This window comes from Ochotona princeps, chromosome 29 (assembly GCF_030435755.1).
Source record: "Ochotona princeps isolate mOchPri1 chromosome 29, mOchPri1.hap1, whole genome shotgun sequence".
Lineage (NCBI taxonomy): Eukaryota > Metazoa > Chordata > Mammalia > Lagomorpha > Ochotonidae > Ochotona > Ochotona princeps.
This window is the reverse complement of record NC_080860.1, coordinates 5399646-5423041: the sequence shown is the minus strand read 5'-3', so window position 1 is coordinate 5423041 and position 23396 is coordinate 5399646. Positions and strand designations below refer to the sequence as shown.

At 54.9% G+C, this 23396-nt stretch overlaps 1 protein-coding gene across 1 annotated transcript; it reads right to left on the bottom strand.

Annotated features, from left to right (window-relative positions):
* Positions 1 to 517: 517 nt before the first annotated feature.
* Positions 518 to 23329, bottom strand: ALDH2 (aldehyde dehydrogenase 2 family member). Its single transcript, XM_004595294.3, has 13 exons — positions 23058 to 23329; positions 14071 to 14175; positions 12727 to 12867; positions 11665 to 11744; positions 8689 to 8800; positions 8293 to 8421; positions 7955 to 8068; positions 7372 to 7474; positions 6736 to 6920; positions 3923 to 4087; positions 2411 to 2568; positions 1163 to 1277; positions 518 to 835 (listed from the first exon to the last, which is right to left on the bottom strand). Exons 1-13 carry the CDS (start codon positions 23184 to 23186, stop codon positions 803 to 805), a joined length of 1569 nt encoding a protein of 522 aa, XP_004595351.2. The 5' UTR covers positions 23187 to 23329; the 3' UTR covers positions 518 to 802.
* Positions 23330 to 23396: the final 67 nt, after the last annotated feature.

Here is a 23396-nt window from a genome sequence, read left to right as displayed (position 1 = left end):
CCTTTTTAGAATTCATGGAAATAAATGAATTAAAATAATGACCCCAAGGTACAGGGGGCTACTAATGTCCCAGCTTGCCTGCTTAAAGGCAAGCAGCCTTCTGCACCGGGGATTCAAGAGGGCCACTTGCTGAGGCCGCACATGATCCTGAAACCGAACAGGCTCTGCCCTGCTCAGCCTCCCAAATGAGCACCAGCTTTGGACTCGAGTCCCCTCCCTGACTCCCTCCCTCTGGGGGCAGGAGCCAGGTGGCGTGAGGCTGTAATCTGAGGACCTGGCTCAAGGTCTAGCCCAGACAGGCCAGAGGGCTCTGTCCAGTAAACGCCTGGAACAAAAGCACTTTACCCTTCGTGGGCGCAGGGCTGGCACCGTGTCTGCCAGCATTTTCCTGGGGTCGTGGAGGTGGAGAGAGGAAGCGTCACCCACAGAATGGAGAAAAGCAGTGCTTTAATAAGCTTTAGTGCAGAGACAAGGCGAGGCGCTAGCTGGTGTCTCAGTGCAGTGGCAAACTGTGACACAGTGGGAAACCGTGACTTTGTCTTCCCACACAGGCAGGTCAGACAGGAGAAGGAATCTGAACCTAGGGTCACAGACCACCCGGGAGGTGGGACCCCGGGGCAGTCTGAAAGGCTTTCCACACACCCTTCGCCCCACCACCCAGCCTGCTCGTCAGCTCTGACTCTCAGACTCTCTGGAACAGAAAGGACTAGTAGGAAGATTTTCTTGAGGCTTCAGCATGCATGCGGGGGTCATTTTTCTTGGCATTTCATCGGTGTGTAAGGAAGGAAGCCAGCGTGGTTCTTCACGAGTTCTTCTGAGGAACTTTGACCGTGACCTGTGGGAGGGACACAGAGATGCTGTGGAATGTTCCTGCTTCCCCGTATGCTCCCCAGCTAAGTGCCACCCAAGAAGAAACACAAGACGCTCTGGCTGCTCCCAACTCCTCACCGGCCAATGCCAGTCCCCAGAGCCACGAGGGCTGCGTCCACCCCGCCACTTCCTCTTCACCCACTGGTCCTCAGTTGGGACAACAGTACCCTCGGGTAATGTCTGCCAAAGTCTGTGGGCATTTTTACCATCTCTCATTTAAGAAATTAGTCATGAACCCTGTGGGCGTCCAGCCAGGCAAGCGGGAGGCCCCGTGCCAGTCATCAGTACTCACGGTCTTCACTTCAGTGTACGCCTGCAGGCCATACTCGCCCAGCTCCCGGCCACTCCCCGACATCTTGTAGCCACCAAACGGGGACTGCGCCCCAAACACATCGTAGCAGTTGACCCTATAATTTGATATGAGATGTCAGAAGCCACTCTAGTGGGATATCTATTCTGCATGGCTTAAATCTTAACAGAGAAAAAAATCTGGACAGGGGAGCCATCCTAACAGGCAGCCACATGCAAGGCCACACCAAGTCCCTCAAGGGAAACCCTGGAGGGCAGTACACGCCACGCCCCAGGACAGCCTCCACTCAGGCTAACTAGCAGCCGAACTTGTTTTGATTTTAGGTGTACAGTTTGGTGGCTTAGAGCCTATTCACAGTGCTGTGTAGCCATCGCCACTGTCGATTCCAGAGTATTTCTATAGGCCAAGAAGCCCCTTGGCCAACGAGCAGTTCTCCTTGCCAGTCCTTCCTGCTTACCCCTTCTGTCTTCATGGATTTACCTATTCTGGAACTGTGATATAGAGATAGAACCGCACAGCGTGTGGCACTTTGGGTCTTTCTCCTTTCCCTAAGAACCGTGTCTGCAAGGCGCAGTTGTCACACCAGAGCATGCGGCAGTGCCTTATTCCTCTTTAGGGCTGAGGCACATTCCATTATGAGTGAATGGGGCGTACTTGTTTATTTGATGATGGACCAATGTGTTGTTTTTTAGCATGCACATCTGTGTAACATTTGTGTAACTGTTTCTATGTGGACCTGTGTCTTCTCTTGGGCATATGCCTGGGTGTGGAACTGACAGTTACATGTGACTCTGTTTAACTTTTGGATGGCTTGTCAGACTGCCTTCCCTAGTGGCTGCAGCAGCTTCCATTCCTGACAAGCAACTTGTGCGGGTTCCAAGTGGTCTGCATCCTCATCAACACTTCTTCTTTTCTGTGTTTAAAAATTATCACCAAGGTAGTGGATGTAAAGTAGATGCTAAGCTTTTGAGATGAGTGTTAGAATCAGTACTTGTCTCCTGTCCTGGACCCAGCTTGCTAAGGAGCTCTGCGTGCCCAGGGGGAGCTGCAGGTCACACACCAGAGTGATGTTCAATTTGCTCGAGGGGAAGGCTGGAGGTCTCTGACCTAATGGCTCCACTATACCCTGGCCCAGGAAAAACACCCCAGCACCGCAAACTGTGGGTGCCAGAAGACCACGGCCCTGGGCAGTTTGTGCTGGGTAGTGAGGGGCAGTTGGGAGGCTCTTACCACACAGTGCCAGCCTGGAGAGCTTGGGACAGATAATTAGCCTTGTCCAAGTCCTTTGTGAAGACAGCTGCAGCCAGCCTGTACTTAGAATTGTTGGCTCTCCCGACAACCTCCTCGATGGTCTTGAACTTCAGGATCTGCATCACCGGCCCGAAGATCTAGAGTGAGAGTAGAGTGGGGAGGGTGAGGCCACAAAGAAGCACCACCCTGCAGCTCCCAGTGATGAGCAAATCACACAATATGGGAATGAGTGCCCCAGCAGAACCTCACAGTCCCAGAGGGAGCTGACAGCCACCAACCCTGCTGACAGCTGCAGGGAGGAATCTCACGGGGATTGACTCCCCTCTGTGCACCTGCGCTTGATGAACAGCGTCTTCCTCCCAAACAGTCCTGCAGGATATGGGTTATTTGGATTTGGTGTCAAAGATTTTAAGTCGGCCATGTAGCTGGTCATCCAACCAGCCACTGGGGCACCAATGCCAAACAAACCATGGTCCTGGCTCTCAACATAGCCCAAGCTCACCTTCCCCATCCTCTTCCTGGAGGAGCCAGTTCCACAAAGAATACGGAGAAGGTAGAAACCGGAAGGCAGATGGGAGGCCTGCTCCCAGGCCTTCTCAGGAGAAGGCAGAGAGCAGCGAAGTGAATGCAGCCATTACGGCAGTGTGGCCACTGCAGCATCCCCATGGGGCCTAACTGGGTGCCAGGGAGGGTTGGTGGAGGTGACAGGCCGTGATACAACAGGACCAGGGTGGGAGTGAAGAGCACCAGGGCAGGAAAACAGGCCCAGGCGTGAGCAGGGCTCTCCACTGAAAGAATACAGGAAAATAGAGAAGCAGCACTGAGGCCAGGCCGGGAGACGCAGAGAGCACGGGGGAGGCAGGGCCAGGGAAGGACAGTGAGGGGCACCGTGTGCTTCGGGCAGCACACCAGTACCCAAGATTTCCCCACGGTTGGTGAGGAAAATGCAGAATTCCCAGCGCTGATCTGCATGTGTGCATGTGTGATTTTGACTTGCACATGGAAGGATGCAGTAGCCCCAGCCATCTCTGCAGAGGCCACCAAGGGAAGCGGGGACAGAGGGCAGGTAGTGGGTGGCCAGCCCTGTGTGTCCACGGTCCATGGGAGACAGCTACCGGATGCATGGGAAGCGACTGTGTGAGTGAGAGGCAGCTGCTATTCTCACGGTGAGCACCGAGAGCATTTACCAAAGCACTCCGCTCCGGTGCCAGGACCAGCCCACATTGGTCTAACAGTGCCCTGCTGTGTCAAGGTCATGAGAATGCTGATTGCTGGCTCAAGGACCAGCACACCAAGGACTGTGGACACAATGGGAATTGAGATGTTCTCCCATGACACGCTCGGAAGGGGTGGCAAGCTCAGAAGGGAACTTAAGTCGCTTGTCGTAGACACAGAGATGTCGCCCAATCTGTGGGTGGGCCACAGCAGTTCCAGGATGCCACTGGATCGCCCCCCCAGTAGGCTCCCGGAGCCCAGGCTGCAGGTGCTCACCTCCTCCTTGGCGATCGTCATGCCGTCCTGCACATCTCCAAACACAGTGGGCTGGATGAAGTAGCCGCGGTCAGCGGCTGCACCTCCCCCACAGAGCAGTTTTGCCCCCTCTTGCTTCCCAGATTTGATATAGCCAAGGATCTTCTTAAACTGGGTCTCGTCCACCTGTGGGAGAAGTTATGTCCAAACTGGATTCAGACCTCTCCCCTGCTTCAGACTGATTCCCATGCAGGAACAAGACCTAACTGTCTAACGTCCTCGCCTTGCATGCGCTGGGATCCCATATGGGCGCCAGTTCTAATCCTCGCAGCCCTGCTTCCCATCCAGCTCCTTGCTTATGGCCTGGTAAAGCAGTCAAGGATGGACCAAAACTTTGGGACCCTGCACCTGCGTGGGAGACCCAGAAGTGACTCCGGGCTCCTGGCTTTGGACCAGCGCAGCTCCTGACTTTGTGGCTGCTTGGGGAGTGAATCAACAAATGGAAGTTCTTCTCTGTCTCTCCTGCTCTCTGTATATCTGACTTTCAAATAAAATAAACCTTAACAACAACAACAAAAAGACAAGTGGAAAAAGTGCCAGAGTCCTTGATATGAAAGGCCTGAAGAGGAGGTGCCCAGGGCAGAGGGGCACAAAGTACAAAAAAGGCTCAGCCTCCCTGGCCATCATAGAAATAAACGTCAAGCCCATTGTTGTTGTTTTCAACTATGAGATAAGCCGGAGTTTAAGTACACTGTTAAACATGGTGTTAGAGGACTGTAACCTTGCATGGTTCTTCTAGCAAGTGGGTTATAGATAGCAGTCTTTGGCCCAACTGTTTAGCACCCAGGAGTTTATTTTCCACATGCACCAAGACCCTCAACAAGGATGCCCATCAAAGAACACTAAGTAAAGGCAAAACAGAGAAACGACGCCAAGTATGAATCAGTAGAGGGGCTGGTTACAGTTACCATGTTACTCCCGGCCACTGGCATCACGGTGTTTGCTAGTAAAACTGAACTGACATGCCCGGCCGAGACACTCCAGAAAGACAAGGGAAAAGCTTGTAGAGCACGATGCACCATAGAACCCCGTCACCGGTGAGCAGCAGTGTGACTGTCTGCAGAGGCACGGAGAGCAGGCCCAGAGGGAAGCAAAGGCTCTTCGTCTGTATTTGAACACTTTCAGAACATCCCAGAGATCCTTCATCTGCAACAGCCAGGTCTCTCACATCCGTGACAGGGACCCACGCCCCCGGGGCCGCCTTCCGCGGCCCTCCCAGATGAATGTGAAGCCAAGTAGCCAGGACTCAAACCAGCGCCCCAGTGCAAGTTGCTCATGTCACAAAGGGCAGATTAACTTGCTGCACTTCAACACCAGTTCCCTTTCTCAGCCTTTGAAAGGCAGAGACAGACAGATCTCCCATCCACGGGTTCACTCCCCAGGTGCGCACGTGCCCCGAGGCCGGGTCAGCCTGAAGGTAAGGTCTCCCATGTGGAAGGCAGGCACCCAAGTACTCAAGCCTGCTCCCCAGGAAGAGTGAAGAGCAGTGAGGAAACTCTGACCCAGGCACTGAGCTACGGGGTGCAGACATTCTAAGCAGAGCCTTCACCACCACACTAAGTACCTGCCCCTTTAAAGTTATTATACAAATTAATGTCACATTAATAATAACCACAAAGAAAAACAAAAGAAAAAGGTGTTGAGGTTTCTAGCAGCACTGTTGACAGCAGCCAGAACTTGGGAAACACAACATGGTCTATCAGACACTGGAATGTCAGTCACAAAAGCAAGGGAAGGGCCCTATTGTGTTACCGCAGGTTAAGTGACCGCTTGTGACACCCATCTGCCGTATCAAGAGTCCTGGCTGTTCCATTTCCGTTTCTGCTCCCTGCTAATGCGTCTGGAAGAGCAGCAGAGGACAACCCAAATGTTGGGCCTCTGCCACCCACGTGGGAGACCCAGACGGCGTTCCCAGCTCCTGGCTTCGGCTTGCTCAGCCCAGGGCATTGCAGCTATTTAGAGAATGAGCCAGCGGACAGAGGGTCTCTCTTTATCTCCCTCTCCCACTATGCCTTTCAAATAAATAAATAAATAAATAAACCTCTGTTTAAAAAAAAAAGAATGACATGTGCCATCTAAATGAATCTGAATATGACGCAAAGGATGCCAGGCACATTACGCCACGTGGAAGCTCCAAAGGCCTCAACCTTGGTGCACGACTGCATCTGTTAACACGCAGGATGGCCGCACTCACACGGGGAGCTCAGGCTGGGACTGTGTTAACACCCAGGGCGGGTCATTAACATGCAATGCAGGCCAGCGTGCATGGGAGCACAGGCTGGGGGCTGCCAGGGCTAGAGGGGGGTGCAACTGGAAGTGACTGCTACTGAGTCTGGAGGTCTGTGTTATCAGCCAGGGCAAGTGTGGAGAGTGATAAAAATGTTGTAGAATCGGTGGATTAGTGGTCAGGGTTCCACAGTGTGCGACTCTGAAATAACACATTCTGTGGTATATGAATGATATCTCAGTAAAGCTGCAGGATAGAGACAGATTACCGGCATTTAACCCTAGCCCACAGCAAGGTCTCCAGACACGACTGTGGCTCCCTTCCCAGGGCCCTGAGCACAGCAGCCAGCTGCTGTGGTGTCAGGCCTGCACACAGATGGCAGAGGCCAGACAGGATCTCCAGCCAGCCCCTTATGGGGCCACAGCTCCCATGGGGCGTAGCCGAGACATAAACTCCTTGCTGACTGACGCCGGGCCTGATGCTCTGCCCTGCTCTGCATGCTGGCTGCAGACACCCTGAACCCCAGCCCAGTAACTGCCCAGCTGACCTGTGGTCCCTGCTCGGTTCGGCTGTCGAAGGGGTTCCCAACCACACGGGACTTGGCCCGGGCCACGCTCCGCTCCACGAACTCATTGTAAACATCCTCCTGCACGAAGGTCCGGGAGCCAGCACAACAGCACTGGCCCTGGTTGAAGAACAGGGCGAAGTGGGCCTGCTCCACAGCCCAGTCCACTGCAGGGAGGGCAGGGGGACACAAGGGTACCATGAGAAGAGGATGGACAAGACCCAGTACCTGCCTGCCCATGTAACCCACCCCACATTCTCAGCAGGGGCATCTGCCAAGTGCCAGGGCCCGTCCTGGAACAAGACGGAACCATCCCTCCCCCACTGCTTGTGAGACCAGGCCAGGAAGAAGATGGAGGCTGTGCCCAGCAAGGGCAAATCCGAGAGCTGCCAGCAGGACCAGGGCCAGACAGAGGCAGTCAGAGAACAGGTGCGGGCACTCTGCCTGGCTGCATCCAAGGCAGCCAGGAGGGGAGGTGGGGAGAGCCGTGGCCATAACATGCTGCCAGGAGCCATGATCAGATGGCTGCCCCTTAGCCTGAGTTCTTGTGGATACTGCAGACCACGGTGTGCATGGCCGGAGCTACCTTCAGCCCAGCCCTCCTCCTCAAGGACTCACTGTCAGCATCGGACATGATGATGTTGGGGCTCTTTCCCCCAAGCTCCAGGGTCACTCTCTTGAGGTTACTGCTCCCTGCAGCAACCTGGATCAGGTGGCCAACCTGTGGGGACACAGCACCAGGCAAGTCCTCAGCCTGGGGACAAGGAACCATGTGCTCTGTCCAGACCAAAAGGGGGGACCCCAGCGCTGGGGGATATCACTGAGGACAGGAACCTCATGAAGTCACCCCACGTCCTAACGGCAAGGCCAGGATTTGAACTGTCTTTCTAAAGCCCGTGGTCTCCAGCCGCAATGGAGGAAAGATGGTCCAGGTATTTTGACCTCAGGGCACTGGGCAGCCCTGGGCTCCATGAAGTCCAGCCCCGGGTCTTCTGGAGGCCAGCCAAGCTACGAGGGCTTCTCCCAGCTCCTCCACCCCAGGTGCACACAGACCTCTCCTGGGAGCTACGTGGGGGAAGAGTCCCAGGGGCGGAGACCTGCACACCATGCTGAGATGCTCATTCTGAAGGCAGCGCTCTCATCCAAGAACCCCAGGAGCTGGGGGCAAACGGGCCGGTGTGAGGGCTTGACCACTCCTTACCTCGGTGGAACCGGTGAATGCCACTTTGTCCACATCCTCGTGGGAGGCGATGGCAGCCCCAGCTGTGGGGCCATATCCAGGGACAATGTTCACCACCCCAGGTGGGAAGCCAGCCTATGGACAGACAGCCAAGGGACCCCAGACGTCATCCTCTGACCCAAGATCCCAGACGGGGGGCATATACCCCTTCCAGGGAGGCCCCAGTTCCCGTGGGCTCGCACCCAGCTCCAACCTCAGCTGCTGCAGGCATTTGGGGAGTGAACAGCAGCTGGACATATGCCCTGTCTTTCTCCTTCCCAAATAAATTGAAAAAGAAAAACCAGAAACAAGCCACGCACCTCCTTGATCAAGTTGGCCACGTAGAGGGCGGTGAGTGGTGTCTGCTCAGCCACCTTCATCACGACCACATTCCCAGTCGCCAAGGCTGGGCCCAGCTTCCACGCTTGCATCAACAGCGGGAAGTTCCACTGAAACAAGCAACAGGCTGTCCTCAGACACTGCATGGGTGGGTCACGGGGACAGGTCAGCAACCCACATGCCACACTGTGCAGTGGGAGAGAACTGCATTGTTAATATGCTCATGTGCCCAGCGCCACACTAGGCCCCCCCAATCACGGCCTCCTTAACCCAGGAACGTTCAAAACAAGCCCACGTCCTCAGCCTCTGGCTTGCCTCTGATAATGCCAACACCCAGCCCCCCCGATGAATCTTGGGGGACAGCGGCCAGCACTCACCGGAATGATCTGCCCACACACCCCCACGGGCTCATGGCGGGTGTAGCTGAAGAAGTCCCCGTCGATGGGAAGGGTTTTGCCATGATACTTATCAGCCCAGCCAGCATAATACCTTTACAAGACAGAGAAGTCCAAAGTGCCATCAGCAGCTCCCGCAGACCCCCACAAACCCAAGAGGAAAGAAGAGAATCATAGCAGTCCAGCCAGGTCTGTCTGGGAACCTACTCCCCAGAAGTCGCACACAGCTGCGGGGGTCCCAGTGAGTAACCAAAGTAACTGAACCACCTGGGCTGCTCACAGAAGCAGAAACAGAACATGGGATCCGGCTGCAAACACCCAGGCTTACCAAAGCATGGCTGCTGGGCCAGCCTGTCGCCACAGACCAGCACCTGGGAGCCACGGAATCAACGTGGGGTGTGGTGTAATGTAAGGGTGGCCCCGGCAAATGTTGACATTTCCTGTATACAAGCACTGACATGAGTGGACTGCTGGACACATGGAAACCTCCTGGGCCCCAGCTCCATGATGCTCAGCACAGACACACAGGGACAAACCTTAGCGCTGGGCACAAACAGCTGTGCAAAGAATCGCTATTTGTGACACTAGGAGCACACGTTGAGATTTTCGAATTCAGGGGATTGGAGAATATGTGGAACACACAGTGAGCTGGGACCCAAATCTAGATGTGCAGTATATCTGCGGGTCTCCTACAGGCCTTGCGCACAGGGCCTAGATGTGCAGTGTATCTGTGCCAGCCTCCTACAGGCCTTGCGCACAGCACCATGCTGGTGCTCCAAAGGTTTCAGATTTTAGAGCACTTTGGATGTTCAGGTTAGGGATTCTCCATCTGGAGGGTTGGACAGTTATGTTTTCAGGGAAGGAAGAAACAAAGCATATGGGGAGGGATGGTTCGGTAAAAAAAAGACTTCTGCAGTGAGTGGTGGTGGGCAGGGTTAGGCTGGGAGCACAGTGGGCTGAGGAGGGGACACAGGTTTGTGACCCTAATGTGAAAACGTGCCAGGAGAGAATGAACTTCTGAAATGCAGGCCTCGCAGAGGCCTCCTGCCTCCCAGAGCCATGGCCACACACACCCAAGGCAGTTCCCAAACCCAGGGGAGAGTGGAGCTCCACCGCTAACTTGCTGGCGGCAGTAGGGAAGCCGCTCTTGCTGGGGCATCCCGAGACTCTGCCTTGCTGATTCCCAGGGCTCCTTGCTGCCAGGCCTGCCCGACACGTCGGAAGGTGTCAGCAGGATTCGTGGCCTCTCTCATCACACACACCAGCAGCAACTCCCCTCCCCGTCTCCCACCAACATCATAATGATCTAAAATGGCTCTAGACATTCCCCCCACCCTCTCCTCCTGCCCCTGGGTCCCCTGGGACATGGGGTCACCCTCATTGAATGTGGCTCTTGTGAAGGTTTGCTGCTATTTGATGTCCAGCTCCTTCTTCTCTTACACATACACGTACGCACACACACACACACCACCCCCATGCTATCCCCTTATCCCACGGCGGCAGCCATTTTGCACAATGGCCTGTCCACCTTGCCCACAGCTGGTCAGACTCAAGGCCCACCAATCACAATCCCTCCCCTTGGACCCTGGCACTGGGGATGGGACTGCAGCTCCGTCAGCATGGTGGGTAGCTGGGAGCTGGCATGAAGGCTGGCCCTGAAGGAGCTGAGGAAGGAAAGGAGCACGGGAACAGGGTGAGCCAAGACAGCCTGGCGGAGCGGAGACCCTGGTGTGCATGGCCTGTGTCAGGCGGAGCTGAGACCTTGGCGTGCACACGACCCACGTCAGGCGGAGTTGAGACCTTGGCATGCACACGACCTACGTCAGGCAGAGCTGAGACCCTGGCGTGCGTGGCCTGCATCAGGCGGAGCTGAGACCCTGGCGTGCACACGACCTACGTCAGGCGGAGTTGAGACCTTTTCATGTACACGACCTACGTCAGGCAGAGCTGAGACCCTGGCGTGCGTGGCCTGCATCAGGCAGAGCTGAGACCCTGGCGTGCACACGACCTACGTCAGGCAGAGCTGAGACCTTGGTGTGCATGGGTTGCATTAGACTGAGTGAGCTTCTGTCCCCAGCAACCCCAACAAGTCCAACAAAGCTTTTGCTCCCAACCACTGCAACATTAAGGATTAAACCCAAAGCTAGCAAAGGAAGGCTAGAGCAGGGCTAGGTGAGACAACCACTAGAGAGAATCAACAAAAGGCAAATGTGGTTCTTTGAACGTGTCAACAGAACAGACAGAAGATGCAAAGAACTCAAATCAGAAGCGAAAAGGGGACATGCTAGTACTGCCCTCCCAGAGACAAAAGGGGTACAGGAGAATACCTATAAACAGCTGGGCACCAGCAAATAGACAAGTTAAAACTACATAAGTTGGGCCCGGCGGCGTGGCCTAGCGGCTAAAGTCCTCACCTTGAAAGCCCCGGGATCCCATATGGGCGCCGTTCTAATCCCAGCAGCTCCACTTCCCATCCAGCTCCCTGCTTGTGGCCTGGGAAAGCAGTTGAGGACGGCCCAAGGCATTGGGACACTGCACCCGCATGGGAGACCCAGAAGAGGTTCCAGGTTCCCGGCATCGGATCGGCGCGCACCGGCCCGTTGCGGCTCACTTGGGGAGTGAATCATCGGATGGAAGACCTTCCTCTCTGTCTCTCCTCCTCTCTGTATATCTGGCTGTAATAAAATGAATAAATCTTTAAAAAAAAAAAAAAAAAAAAAAAAACTACATAAGTTACCCAAAGTGACAAGAAGAAAGAGATTTATGTCAAGGTCACAGTGTTTGACTCTGAGGGCTTTTTCCTGTGAGATAAACACAGCAGACCATCTCCAGCTCCCAAAATCCTCTTGCATTTCTCTGATCCTCCCTGCTTCCTAACACCCCTCCTCCCCATCATCCCTCCCTCCCTCCCCTCTGGCACAGCCAGACCAAATGAAAACAGGAAACCTGAGCCCTTACCGGAGACACTTGAGGACCAAGTCTAGATCGACCAGGTAGGAGATGATGTAGGGCTTGCCGTTGTCCAGGGTCTCCAAGGCCTGAGAACAAAGGACAAGCTCAGCAGAGACATGGGCGGCGCAGGGGTGAAGGGGAGCAGGTGAGCCGATGAGGCCAGAGGCACAGTTCCCTTGGTGCCACTGAACGCTGAGGGCACATCTAGGCCCCTGCCCAGCCCCTTCCAAGGCAGGGAGATGGGGGAAGGGCAGTGGAAAGGATGTGACTTGGATGCGTTTCATAAACGCACTCTCTGCTCTGTTCTCTGACAGATCCAGGTGCTGGGAATCCAGACACAAGCAGAGAGCCACCAAGCAAAATGACAGTGAATAATGACAGAGCATCAGCTACGTGTGTTTAAGGCTTAAGGGAGACCCAAGGCTGCGACCCTCTTGACACAAGGCCATCAGAGCAAAACCTGAAAGAGATGTATAGCAGGCAATCAGGCCAAATGACGACAAAGCAAAGAAAACCTGAAATAGAGGGAACCACGTGTGCAAAGGCCCTGAGGCTCCAAGAAGCTTGATGACATTGAAGGAAGGCTAGTGGCTGTGCTGTGTGTATAAGGGACACAGTCCACCACCATGACATGGGTGACGGAGCCAGACCAAAATGGATCTTGGAGGACTTTATCCTGAGGATTCAGTGTGCTGTGTAAGGGTTAAGGGGTGCCACGGAACAGCAGGCTTTCTGGAAGGGTTTACCTGGCAGCTAGTGCGGGATGTAGGGGGATGCTTTCTCACCTACTACTGCCTCTGACTGTCAGAGAAAGCCCCCATGCAGAAGGGAGGGACCAGGGGACGTGGCCATCCCCAGAAGCCTCTCCTAGGAAGGGCCCAGCGTGCCTCTCCCCACTCCTCGTGGTCTCCTTTCTCAGCAACCTGCATCAAAGAGGCTCCTGTGTTTGGCCCAGGGACATACCCCACCGGGGTCCACCTACACCTTTCTGGTCAGTTTCACATCAGCAAGGTGGGACCTGGCTGCCCACCAGATGCCATGGCCTGGAGAAGGGTGCTGGGTACTTACTGCCAGGTAGGTCCGGTCGCGCTCAATCAGGTCAGCCAGGCGGTACAGCAGCCGGCCCCTGTCTGATGCATCCATGCGGCGCCATGGTGAGCCGAGCTGAAAGGCAGCCCTGGCGGCCTTCACTGCCCTGTCCACATCAGCCTGCAAAACACCCACCCCAGCAGCTCAGGCCCCTGCAGTGGCAACTGCCTTTGGATAACTAGGCACTGTGCAGCCCTCCTGGAAAGACAGTTCCCAGCACTACCCGACATATTCCAGACAGACAGCGCCAAGCCTGATGGCTGCCAGTTGTGAAGTTTCGCTTACAAGTCCCCCAGAGGGTTTTGGGAGCCAGTACTTGGAATTCAACCACTTCTGACTGCCAGGAAGGCCAACCCAGCAGAAGGAATCTTCCCCTCCAGGTCAGCTGGCCTCCTCCCACCACGCAGGCTGCCCAGCATCCGTCTGCTTGGAGAAGCAGTGAGAGCCACAGAGCTAGTTTTGCCCAGGGGACACAGGGCAGCGTTCTGTTCACATGCTACATGTCCATGATCTGCTATAGCGAGTCCCCTCGGAAGCCCCCGGGGAACTGTCACGGCGACAGTGCTGGGAGGTGACTGGTTGATGAAGGAACTGCCTGCATCTCGCTCCTCCTCTGCATGTACCACTTGCCTGGCTGCGTCCTGCCAGGAGCTGGGGCGGCACAAGGCTCTTGGCCAAAGCTGAGCAGTGTATGGACATCTGCCATGCTGGGCACTTCCGGCCTCCAGCACCAACAGCGCAAACAAACCTCAGTTCTTGATCAACCACTGGCCCCAGATGCTCTGTTATAGCAATGGCAGCCAGACCAAGACCACCGGTTTCCCCATAAGCCTGAAAGACAGTCACCTTGGCTTTTGGGAAAGGAGGTGATGCCCTGCTGCTGAGGCAAAGTGTGCCTGAGTCAGTTCCCCTACTTTTCCTCCACTAAAAACCATCAAGTGTTTACTAACTGGGATTTATTTGTAGTTCGTTCCAGTACGTATGATTTAACCTGCCTCCAGGGCTAGATCTGAGGAGACCCAGGCTCTAGCCCATGTGGCCATTCGTCTCCCTTCGCTGACCTTCAGTCTCCAGGTGTGGACAGAGCAGACTGGATCAGACACTTCCTGCCCTCACTTCAAGCCTCCAAGTCTACCCTGGGCTTGCAGGGGCACGGACACACACTGTGGTCTGCAGGGAGGTTTCTCATGATTGTTGGCTCCAAAGATTCAGCCTGACATTTTTAGTTATGATAGTAACACACATACACTGTGACATTTCAATCGTACAAAAACGTGGAAGAAACGACACCTCCCCTCCCTGGGATTAGTCACCGGTTCTCACCTTGTCCCCTTCCGCCACCTGGCAGATGACCTCTCCCGTGGATGGGTTGACGGTTGGGAAGGTCTTCCCACTGGCCGCATCGTGCCATTCATTGTTTATGAAGATCTACAACGAGAAGGGAAAGTTCTCAGGACCTGCTCTCCAGCTAGGACCGAATGCCAGCAGTGTACAAAGACCAAGTACAAAGACACACATCAAAGAGGCAGAGCAGGGCGACCCCGGAGGTCAGAAGCATGAGCTGCAGAGACCTGGAAGCCAGAGACACCCACCTGCCACGGGGCCAGGGTAAGTCAGTTAACTTTGCCGTACCTTGGTTACCTCAAAGAGAATGACCCTACCTATTCCAGGTATCTGTGGACGTATCACAAGCCATCCACAAACTTAGTGGCTTTGAATGACCTCACAGATGTGTCCTGACAGAGTCCTGCATTTAGGTGTAGTCCCAGGGCAGCTGGGGCTAGAGGTGTCTGAACTTGATGGTGCACAATGGTTCCTCTGATGGGGCCACTGAGGCTCAGGCTCCCCTGGCCTCCCCAGAGATGGGAGTCCTGAGAGCCCAAGTGGAAGCTGCTAAGGTCTAGCTTCAGCAGGTGCAGGACCTCGTTCCTGCCACCAAATGCCGTTGGACAAAGTGAGCCGCACATGGGCCCAGTCCAGATTCACAGGTGGGGGGAGGATGTCCCCTTCTTTTGGGGAGGACTAGCAAAGAATCTACAACCATTTTTAACATGCCGCACTACCACACCAGGTCATCCTGTCCCCCAGTGAGCACCTGCGATAAGCCATACCCTGTTTCAGGGCTGAGACACGGAGGGGAGGAGCCCAGAAGAGACCGAGCTCTCCCAGGGCTTTTGTCCTGGTCCCCAGCAGAGCAAGCCCCAGACGACCTGAGATGGCAAGCGTAACTAACTCTGGGTAGAGGGTCCTCAGAAAGTGGCTGAGTCAGGGGAGGGCTCCCAGGGGAGCAGCTGTCAGCTCGAGTCCGAATGGGGATGAGCAAACAAGCGCGGCTGCATTCTGAGTGTTTGCACCAAGCCTAGCATGGACAGGCGTGCCAATGACAGGGTGATGACAGGAGCCCAGGAAGCAGCCAGTCTGGTAAGGGCCGGCAGGGGTCATTTTCTCAGGCTGAAATTTCGTATCTGTGCCCAAACCCTCTGCTGCCATTGGGTGTTAACCCAGCTGTGCACTCCCAGTGAAAGGTCTTGGCACTGCACTTGGCACTTGACAGGGGAATGTGGATAAACATTAATGAGATTATTTTCAAGCCATGTTTGCATGGTTCCATATTAGTCCATCGATTATTTGATTATTCGGCTTTAGAGAAGTGACACACTTGTTTCTCCCACAAGGGGTTGGGGAGGGAGGGAATGGGATGTGGCTCAAGTGCCTGGGCTCTGAGCCTGGAAAACTCACTGGATCCAGGTCGTAGAACCTATTCACATGCGTCCTGCTCTGAGGGTCCTCCTCCTGGTGAAGGCAGAGGACTGGGAAACTCTGGACCTGGGAGGGTCTCACACTGTCTCCTCTAACCTCTCCTCCTCCCCTTGCCCCAGGGATGGTGTCACGGTTCAGCCATCTCTGTGTCCCTAGCACCAATGCTTCCTAGCTATCCAAGTGACAGTCCCTGCACCAGGGGTCCATGTGCTTGGGCCATTGTCAGTTAAACCTCACAGCAAACCTAGAAGGCACATGTCACCTTTGGCACCTCACAGAGGGTACTAAGGTACAGTCCAGGTCAGCCAGCTGCTCAAGAGCCAAGATCAGGATTCGAACCCCGGTCTTTGGAACCCCAGGGCTTCTGCTCTGTGTCCAGTTCTTCCAACTGCAGCCTCTGATCCTGTCCCAGGTCTGCCTTCAAGCAGGGGAGAAGGGGGGAGTGTTGGAAGCAAAGGCTACCACTTTCCATGTGGTCCCCTTCCCGCACCACACTAGTCTCTTTGTCCCGCAGTTTTGCTGCCTCGTAAAGATCTGGAAGGTAGGCAGGTCTGGGGAGCTCCGGTGGGCTGTGCGTTTTCCCTCATGGGTAGCTTAGGACTTTGGAGGGCCCTTCCCTGGCACATGCGCTTTGGCAAGCACAGGCTTCGCTGAGTCATGCTTCACTGGCCAGTTTTCAGCATTCTCCCTCCCTTATCAGCCAGTAAGATAAACCTGGGTTTGTCCAGCAGGAAACTGGAACTTTCTCAGTTTAAATTAACCACCGCCTCTCTCAGAGCTAGATTCCACAGGGGTCTCCCCTGAGCAGCAGAGGGGCTGGGTCAGGAGCTGTTCCCATGGAGCCTTCCAGAACTTCTGCTCCGAGGGCAGAGTTTCACCACCCTGTCTCCTGCATCAACACCAGGCCTAGTCCAGGCCAGACACTTAATAACCTCTTGGCCTGAAACCCAAAGCATGACTTACATAACATGCTTAAGGCAGTCACCTGCGGGGAAGTGGTCACATCTGTGGGGAGGCGCGCCCCCCACCCCCGGCTCACGTTTCTCCTCAGGGTTTCTAGAAGCGCTAGGAGTCGCCCCTGCGAGCCTGGACTGCTGGTCAAACACACAAAGTTTTTTCATCAAAAAACACCTTTTAAACAACCTTCCCCTCAGTTGTGTAGCAGCTGGATTCATTCCCCTCACACATTCCATAAACTTGAACAGTGGGCTGCTGCCAGGCCAGGGGCTGAGCCCAGGCTCCTGGCACTAACGCTCCAGCAAGGAGGAGGTGCCAGCAAACCAGGCTGGGCTGCAGTGGGAGGGCTCTGACAGCGCCAAGGGGAGAATCTGAACGGTGACAGGGTGATAGTGGCACAACGTGGGGGCAGGAGCAACTGAAAGGGCCTGGGTGGCTGTGAGAACAGCAGAGCCCCACTGGCCGCTGGGGCCCGGGAGACCACGGGGTCGGGAGCTAACAGACTTTGTGTTTCCCAGCCTGCACACTGCTCCCCAGCCAGGGCTGCCTGGCCCACCACAGTTTATGTAACTGTTTCCTATCACTGTGCTCCCAGCCCAGGCGTTCACTGTTCCCACAGCGGTGTCTGCCAACGTCGCTTCCTCTGGGTGGGTAGAAATTAGAATTGCTGAGTTAGAGGGGAAGGCGATCCTTCGGGCCCTTGGGCAGCTTGCTTTCCTGGCCCTGCAAACTGAGACCTGGCAGAGTAGAGGTGGGGAGGCAGGGACACATGGAAGCTAGGGCAGAGTCAGCTGGGCCCTGGGCAGGAGAACTGGACCCTGGGGGCAGAGGTCACCACCCCCACACCCATCATAATCTGTCAAGGTCTCCAGTAACAAGTTATATTGTGTTCAGTTGCTGTGATCTAAGGAGGAAGGCAGGACGCATTAGAGAAAGAATGTGTTCAGGCTTTGCTGTGTGAAAGACTAGGGGTGCCTGCCAGAAAATCTATGCCCCTGGATTATCTTCTTTTCCCAAAAAAAGTAAGTGAGCCAAAGTTGGGTTTTTCCAGCTAGAGTGATCCCTGCCAGTAAACACTTAAGTTCAGTAAGTCTGTCCAGTGGGACACAGATGCTGTCCTTTGAGTTGCAAGATCACAGGGAGTCAAGTTCAAGATAACCAAGGAAAGCCGTGCACATTCATACTTCCCACATCATCCAGGGCCTTGGAATAGATCACTTTGGAGCTGAGGCCAAGGACAGCCATCCCAAGACATGGTGGCAGCTGGTCTCAGCCCCTCTTCCCTCTTCCCTGCTCCCTGAGGCCTAAGGTTCTGTATGCTTGAATTTTCAGGCACTTCCACAATGGGATGGGGTGGCTGAGGGACCGAGAGGGAAGGCGTAGCTTCCTTCTGTACGTATGCTTGTGAACTGGCACCCTCTTCCTGGCTGCACCCAACCCCAGACGATTTAGCCTCACAAACCTGGGTGCTCCTCCAGCCTCCAGCATGGAAGCCCCCAGCGACTATGCAGCCAGCCCCTCGGAGCTGGAACTTAAGCAGCTATTTCCTTGGCTCTTCAAGCACCAGCTGTACACACAGTCTCATAAACAGCAGCGCTGCCTGCCTTCCGGGTTCTGTGCCAAGCTCGCATCTCAGGCAAACATCGGCCACAACCAAGGGGGCCCCCCTTCTGTTTCAAATCTGCCACTCAATTTTTCTCCAAATATTTACTTCCCCATGTGATCAGAAGGGTCTGCCCTCAAGGCAGCACAGCCTTGGTTCAGGGCATACAATCTCACAGCCTAGCAGCAACTTGACCTCTCCAAGCCTTGGCCTTCTCATCTCCAAGATGAGATAGCAACAGTGCCTGAGATGTGGGGTTGTGGCTAGGAGGGAAGATGAAAACATAGGCTGGTGCTACTACATACACACAATGCCATCAGTATTCAAGCTCTCTGCACATGTCCCTGGGCTCTGAGCAGGCAACGATGTTTCCTGTTGGAGGAGCAGTAGCCAGGCAGGGCCCCCTGAACCCCCAAGCAACCTCTGGGTTGCCCTTGTCTCTTCCCAGAGCCTCTTAAGATCCCAGTCCCACGGCAGCAAACCAGTGCTGGCCTTGTTCATGCCACACAAGTCACCCCAAGGCACAGCTTAGCCTGTCGCAGGTTTAGGTTCATCCTGTAAGAACCACTCCAAACAAGGAAACTCTAGCTCCTTCCCTGTGTCCAGTGTTAGCAGGGATTATCCACGGGGGTGCGGATATCTGGGGACCATTATTCTCTGTGACTGTTTGCTCACAGGACACTTAGCATTCTCAACAAACAAAATGTTGAAATAAAGCCAATGTTCCCTGTGGTCACGCCCGTAGGCGTAGGCCCTGCCCTGTCACGCCAAGCAGCCTCCATTGCCGTGCCTCCTTACACGCTTGATACAGACGCGCCGCTAGCATGGTTGGGTAGGAAACTTCCTGTGTGTGGTTTTTAACTGGTTCATGTTGTAAAGTGTGCCCCTCGGGCCGTCCTTCTTCCTCCTTGATACAGTCCGGTCTGTCTCCCACTTCCCCAGGGAGTGCAGGTTGCCTCACCGCCTAAGCTTTCCTCAAACTCGGGGTTTTGCTAACAGCCGTGTTGCTGTGGGTGTTTGTGCAGTGCCTCTGTTTATCTCTGGTAAGGTTCTAGCTTGCCGACTTGCACGATGCTCAATCTTCATTCCAAGGATGTGTTACTGTTGGAATTGGACAACTTGATGCAGGAAAATCTTTTTTCTACACGTTTGTTTTGCTTTTAAAGATTTATTATTATTGGAAACACAGATTTACAGAAAGAAGGAGAGATCTCAGAGAGACACATCTTCCATCCACTGGTTCATCCCCCTGATGGCCACAACGGCTGGAGCTGAGCTGATCCAAAGGCAGGAGCCAGGAGTTTCTTCTGGGTCTCCCATGTAGGTGCAGGATCCCAAAGTTTTGGTCCTCTGCTTCTTTTTGAGGCCACAAGCAAGGAGCTAGATAGGAAGTAGAGCAGCCGGGATGCAAACTAGTGCCCATATGGGATCCTGCACTTGCAAGGGGAGGATTAGCCATTGAACCACCAGGCTGGGCTCATTCTCTATACATTTTTATTGTGTATGTGTGGTATTTTTGCGTTTGTATATACTTTTTGTCTCTATACCTTTTTAAAAGATGTATTTACTTGGGCCAGCATTGTAGTACAGCAAGTTAAGCCGCCCTCTGTAATAGCAGCATCCCATGTGAGTGCTGGAAGAGTCCTGGCTGCTCCACTTCCAATGTTCCAACCTCAGTTTCAGCCACTTGCAGCTACTTGGAGAATGAACCAGATGGAACCTCTCTCTCCCTCTGTCCCTGCTCCTCTGCCACCTGCCCTCTTTTCAAATAAATGTATTTGAAAGGCAGAGAGACAAAGGTCTGAGGCACAAACAGAATGAGATCTTCCACTGGCCACAGCGGTCTGGGTCAGGCCCAAGTCTGAAGCTTGGAACTCCATCTGGGTCTCTGACATGGGTGGCCCCTGTGCATGCGGACCCAAGTACTTCTGCCTTCCCAGGTACATTAGCAGGGAGCTGCATCTGTGACAGAGAAGCTCAAAGTGGTACCCCAGTATGGGTTACCATTTCTGTAAGTAGTGGCTTGACCCTCTGTGCCACCAAGGCAGCCCCAAGACCACACAAATTCTCTTTTGTGGGTTCTCTGAGTGTTGTGGTCAAGATGGAAAAGCTCAAGTGCAGTTCACACCAAACTCCCTTCAACTTTGCCACAACCCTGCTTGCCCCTTGAGGAAGCAAACTGTAAAAACAGTAACACCACATGAAATGGAGTTTGGTCTCTACTATATGAGCGTGATGAGCTCACAGCCTCACGTTTCCCCCAGCTCTCATGTGAGGCTGCAGTAAATATGGCAGCACCTATTCACTGCTTCAGTTCATACTCACAGCAACCCAAGGATGTAGACAGAATTTCTACCAAGCTGACGGATGTAGCGCCCGCAGGACAGAGTCCATCCAAGTAAGTGTATGCTGCCCCCTTCGTCAGGTCACGCCTTTCTGTTGCCCTGATGGCCGCTGCTCTGTGCTGCATTTCCCTATGCGTCTGTCTCCGTGCTGGTGATGCCCTTGTCTGCCAGCTCCTGGGATGGAGGCTGGTGGGGAGGGGCCTGCCCCCTGAACCTCCCCAAGGTCTCTCATCCCCAAGGGAGCCTTTGTTCATCCTCTTCTTATGACTGCACTGGGGATGGAGGAGATGAAATGACTCCCCAAGCCCCAGCCACAGAGGCTGCCACAGTGGCTGGGGGGTCTGGCTCTCCAAGACTCTCCAGGTCAGGAAGATACCAGAAGGAAAACGCAAAGTCAGTTTCCCTGACACATGTGTCTCTGCAGCCAGACAGGATGAGAACTCTCCGGAAAGCTGGCCATCCCCAGCCCCTCCACAGGGCTCATCCTGGAATCTCCCTCACCCACCTAGGGGTTCACCACCCTGTGGCCCCACCCAGGACCAGCAGAGACCAAAGGGCACCTACAGGGTCAGCCTAGCCCTCCCCCTCTCCTTGGGAAGGACAAGAATAATCCTCTGGCCCTGTGCTGGAGTGATCTGATGAACTGAACTGAGAGAGCTCTGTCTCCCAAGCGCCCAGAACCCTCAGGAAAAACCCCACACCTGCAGAGGCAACTTCAAAGCAGCCCTCGGACTTCAGAACAGTTCACTGAACTTGAAGGAGCCAGGAAGCCCTGGGGGAAACGTCTCAGGCTCCAGCGGCCTGTGGTAAGAGTCCTTGTTGTTCCCACCCACAACAAGGTAACTGGGGACGCAGCCCCAGAACACCTGTGGGCAGGGGAGTGATTAGAGAACTGAAACAGATCTGAACAGACCAAGAACAGATGACCATGAAGCGACCCCTGGTTCCAGCAGAGCCTGACCTAAGTGGCAGCATCGCACTTGAGTGCAGGTGCTCTCCCACTCGTGTGCTGTAGCTTTCTTACACACACGTGCAGCTGCAGTGAAAATGTCCACAGGCTCACACAGCCACACGTCTCACGGAAACAGCTTCCAAGTTGGCACTCAGCAACATTACCTAACAGGAACACGTGCTGCTTTTATGATCTGAAGAAAAGTGACCAAGAAAAGCAGCTGCTGGGAGAATTCGCTCCGCTTCCCCAACCTAAACCTGGGGCCCAGCTCGCTCTCTCTGCCAGGCAGTCATGCAAACTGGTCCCAGATCTTTCACCTCCAGGTGGGAAGAGAAAGACAAAGAACTGAAGAAGATCCCATAGACAAGCCTCCGATGCTGCCCCAACTCCTCCAGGATATTTCTGCCTATCCTTTCTGATGTCCAAGCGTGAAATCCCTGTTAAGCAGCCAATGAGGCTAACAGCTGCTGCACTGTTGGCTTGGGTTTTGCCAAAGATGTTTTGTTTTTCCCTTTTTTGTTTATTTTCCAAACCGCTCTTGGTAGCATGCTTCAAAGATTACACTGTGTGCCTTTTTCTCCATTCCTCTACCCAATCTGCCAGGCTGCAGGGCAGGCCCTGTTGAGAACTCCAGGCCACAAGCTAACAGCACTACTCTTGGAGGATGGGGGTTATACTCCTTCCCACCTGGAGCTGCAGTGTGCCGCGGACTGCTCTGACTTGGGAGTCCAGATGGGAACCCCATCTTTGCCACCGACTTCAGTTTCAGACAAGCCACTCACCTCTTTGTGACTCAGGCTGCTCCCTTGTAAAATGAGGTAATTACAGTACTCAGGGCTGTTGGAAGGACTAAATTACAGACAGCACGGCTCAAGTCCCAGAACCTGCCAGGCACCAAGGCCGTGCACAGGGGACAGGTGCTGCTACTGAGCACCAAGCACCTGAAACCACGGGTATGGGTCCTGGCACTGAGGAAGACCCCCCCAGCCTTTTGCCCTTTACCAAGAACTGAAGCCCAGGCAAGAGTAGCCAGGTCGCACTTGTTGCACAAACCAGACCCGTTCCTTCCTAATCCTCTCACTCTGTGTGAACACCAAGCACTCTACCATAACGCAAAGACCAGAAACATTCCAAAGTGTTCATCGAGCAAGAAGCCAACCACTGGATATCAATCTCACGCTGGAAAGCGCCTCCCTGGGTCGCTCAAAACTGCGTCCTTGGAAGGCACAAACTCGGTTTACCTCCCCTTGGAGACCAGGGTCCGGATCCCCCCACCCCCCCGCCCGATTCCACTTCCGTGGCGCAAGGACACGCCTTCGTTAACCGTTGTCTCTCCTTTCTAATTTATGTGGAGGAGGGCGTGAGTCGGGGTAAAAGAAGTGGCCATGGAAAAGACAGAGGGGTCCCCACAAGAGGGCCACGTCACACATTAGCGACATGGGGGCCGGAGTTTGCTGAGGACTGTCTGGGGAGGGGGCACCGGGAGCTGAGCTGGAAGCGCAACGGCAGCTGGAGGGGCCCAGGCCACCGCGCCGGCGGTGGGGGGGGTGGGGGGCGCGGGTGCAGATGGTCCACAGCTAACCCAGTGTCCCACGTGGGTAAACAGGTCCACGGTAGCCAGGAACTTCCCGGCCCGCCGCGTCGCACCCAGGGTTGTGCGGCGACTCCGGTCCGAGAACAAAGCGGGTCTCACCTTGTTGTAGAAGATCTCAGGCTGCTGGTTGGGGGCCGGCACGGCCTGGGCGGCCGCTGCAGACAGGAGACGGCGGCCCAGCAAGGGCCGCAGGCCGGCAGTGGCGGCGAGCGCAGCGGCGTGCAACATGCTGGCTAGGCGGCGGGATACCGGGTGCCTGCGCGGGCTGCGGGCCGCTGGGGTCACTGAGCCCACACCTCCCCGCCTCCCAAGGCCGCCAATGGGCAGGCGCGGAGCGGGGCGGCGGGGCGGGGCCGTCCCCCCTGGGCCATTGTGAGCTGGTGGCCAGGGTGGCGCAGGGTGGGAGTGGGGGTTGTGGAACGACAAGCGCGGGGAGGC